The sequence below is a fragment of the Propithecus coquereli genome, unplaced genomic scaffold (genome assembly GCF_000956105.1).
Source record: "Propithecus coquereli isolate 6110/MARCELLA unplaced genomic scaffold, Pcoq_1.0 Scaffold193, whole genome shotgun sequence".
In the NCBI taxonomy this organism is placed as follows: Eukaryota; Metazoa; Chordata; class Mammalia; order Primates; family Indriidae; genus Propithecus; species Propithecus coquereli.
This window is the reverse complement of record NW_012144190.1, coordinates 1,946,841-1,949,922: the sequence shown is the minus strand read 5'-3', so window position 1 is coordinate 1,949,922 and position 3,082 is coordinate 1,946,841. Positions and strand designations below refer to the sequence as shown.

Genomic DNA, 3,082 nt, shown 5'->3' with positions numbered 1-3,082 from the left:
GACTCTGTCAAGAAAGAAAGAAAGAACGAGAGAGAGAGAAAAGAAAGGAAGGAAGGAAGAAAGGAAGAAAGAAAAGAAAAGATAAAATTCTGGGAGAAATAATTACAAGTTATATGTCAAGGAGTTGCTATCCCTAATATACAAAGAGCTTCTAGAAATAAATAAGTATAAGATAAACAACACAGTGTTGGGAGACAATCCTCCATGGGTCTCTCACATTTCTACGGAGGCACTGGCTTTGTCCAGACTGTCTTTTCAAGGATTTTGTTTTGTGAACAACTTTGAAAGACAGTGTCCCCCTCTAAATAGAAGGGCAGGCAGGCTTATGATCCATTATTAAAGATTTAGACTCCCTAAGCTCACGGTGGTTTTCCTATAATGCACCTTACTGCACATATAGGTATCACCTGGCCTTACTCACTTCATCCTGTGGAAATAGGGGCTCAGAAAACTGACACGAATGCTGATACTCTTGCTACCACTCTTGCTGGGAGTAATAAACTGTGCTTTGTTTCTGACCTGGCAATCTTGTGTCTTCTATGAGCAGCCATGAAACTGTGGCAACCTCACTTCACACTTTGACACTAAGTAGGAAAATGGACAAAGGACATGAACAGGTATTTTGCAAAAGAAGTACAAAGAGGTTCTAAACACATGGAAAGATGTTCAACCCCTGTAGTCATCAAAGAAATACACATGATAAGAGTGAGAAACCTTGTTTCACCCTGCGGATTGGCAAAGAACTGAGAATACTCCCTATTGGCTAGATTTGGCAAATATGTATCAAATGCCTTAAAGTTGTACCCACCTTTTAACCCAACAATTTCAGTTCTAGGAATTTCATCTACGGGAGATCATTGGATGAATGCAGAAAGATGTGTTTATGAGGATGTGTTTAATTTTGGAAACTGGAGACACTCCAGTGGCCAACAATGGGCACAGCTTAGCTCTGCTATACATAGAACAGAATCCATTGAACCATTAAAAAGGAGGAAGTAGCTCTCTATTCTAGTGGTTCTCAAATTTTAGCATGACACAAAATCACCCACAGCAGGATGTTGGGCAAACCTTTCTGTAAAGGTTTTGCAGGCCCTACGGTATCTGTCGTAACTACTCAACTCTGGAAAAATCGAAGAACAACCCCAGACAATATGTAAATGAATAAGCGTGGCTGGGTCATTTTAACTTTATTTTGAAAACCAGGTGGCAGGCTGGATTTGGCCCGTAGTAAGTTGGGTGTTTATCAATCCCTGACCCAGAGGGCTAGTTAAAATTCAGATCTCTTAGATTCTGATTAAGTAGGTCTGGAATGGGGCCCAGGAATTTGCATTTCTAACGAGTTCTCGGGTCCTGCTGATACTGTTGGTCTTGAGACAACAATCTGAGACTCACTGCTGTCTGCATTGACTTGGAAAAGGTCCGCGATATATTAAGTTCGGAAAGCAGGCTAATAAACATCATGTGCAGTCATATTTTTGTACCTGCCCTTAGTCACTCCTTGGAGTGCTGCCCCCTCACTCACATCTTGGCCCCCACCCCTCAGGACTCAGTCTTTGAGAGGCACAAGAATGTGAAGTGGGGAAAATACTTCCTGGAACGGAGAGTTCCAGTGGGGGAGGGGAAGAGAGGAGAGAAAGGGAGAGATTGGGGGAGATAAGTTGGGGGCTTGCGGGGAAGACCCCTTGGTGGGGTCCCGGAAACTGGACTTCATGAGGCCAAAACAGAGTGGAGGGTGTGAATCTGGGGAGTCTTAGCTTAAATGTGACAGATCTGGGTCTCCAAGATGGGGGGATCACATGTCTGGAGACCCCGGCACCAGGTCATCAGAGGTCATAGAAGGATCTGCAGGGAGGTCCCAAAAACATATCCTGAGAGAAGAAGGAGGGGTTCAAGCAAGAGTCTGGGCATTGGACGGTCTTGGATTGAAAGGGCTGTGGTCTTCGGAGACGCCACAGTGGAGCCCTTGGCAGTGAGAGCCCAGTTTAGAGATCTGGGAAAGACGAAGACTCCCAAGAAAGAGGAGTCAGAGACCCTGGGGTGCAGGGTTTGGGAGTCACTGAACTGGGGAGCCCCAGACTTAAAGGGTAAGAGGTGGATAATCCGTCCTAGGTTTGGGGGTGGCAGATGGGTCACCATACCGGATCAGGGAGGCTCCGGTGGGCTCCACATTCAGCAGCAGCAGCAGCGGCAGCAGGGACAGCAGCAGCAGTGGTGGGGACATCTCTGAGGACCCAGGAGTGGACCCAGGCATCCTGAGGCCTCGTTTAATTTCCCTGAGACTCCACCCTGTTCATGCCCCACCCCCAGGTTTCAGAGGTGACCAGGACATGAAGGCTCTCAGAGGTTGACACAGGAGGACAAGGATGTTTTTGAAGATTTGTGCAGGGTATTTTTGCAGGGTCATCAGGAGTAGGGTGACAGGTGCCTGCTGCTCCTCGCTCCCAACTTTAGTGGTAGCAGCAGTGGGGTCTCCTCAGCTGGGACCACCTGCCCCCACCCCCATCCTTTAGCTTCTGTCACTTTTACTTCTAACTTTCACATCCCTTTTCTAACCACAAGTGTTTCTTTGGGCAAGTGGGAGGGACGGGCGGATGTCAGAGCAGGGTCTGGGGGGAGGGAGAGAGGGTCAGATTAGATGCCAGTCCTCTCATGGTAAGTGGCACTGCCTAGTCTCAGGATCCCAATTCTCACTGTTGTATTTGGAAAATACTCACAGACACACACACAAATAAAAATCACCTTAGTCCCACCACCATCCAAATCATATAAAAATCTGCAATGTCTCTGTGTCCACCTGCCCCCATTCTTCCTGATTAAGTGTCTCAAATCTTAACCAGCATCAGAAATCCAGTTAAGATGTAGATTCCCAGGCACCACCCTCAGAGATTCTGGTTCAGAAGGCCGGGGACAGGGCCCCAGAATCTGCATTTTTTTTTCAGAATCTGCATTTTTAAACAGACACACTGATTACAGGGCCACAAACATTTCTGAGAATCCCTATTGGAGCTCTTTGGCTTTCTAGCTTAGATTTGCATGTCAATATCAGCATGCACTTTTTTTTTTCAGTAAATAAAAGCAGACT

The 3,082-nt window shown here is 46.5% G+C and overlaps 1 protein-coding gene across 1 annotated transcript in view; it reads right to left on the bottom strand.

The window, feature by feature from the left end:
• NAPSA (napsin A aspartic peptidase) overlaps positions 1 to 2,413 on the bottom strand; it is a 20,359-nt gene extending 17,946 nt beyond the window's left edge. Inside the window, exon 1 of the mRNA XM_012643109.1 lies at positions 2,139 to 2,413. Within this exon, the coding sequence (XP_012498563.1) occupies positions 2,139 to 2,251 (113 nt within the window). The 5' untranslated portion in view covers positions 2,252 to 2,413. The remainder of the gene's footprint in view (positions 1 to 2,138) is intronic.
• Positions 2,414 to 3,082: the final 669 nt, after the last annotated feature.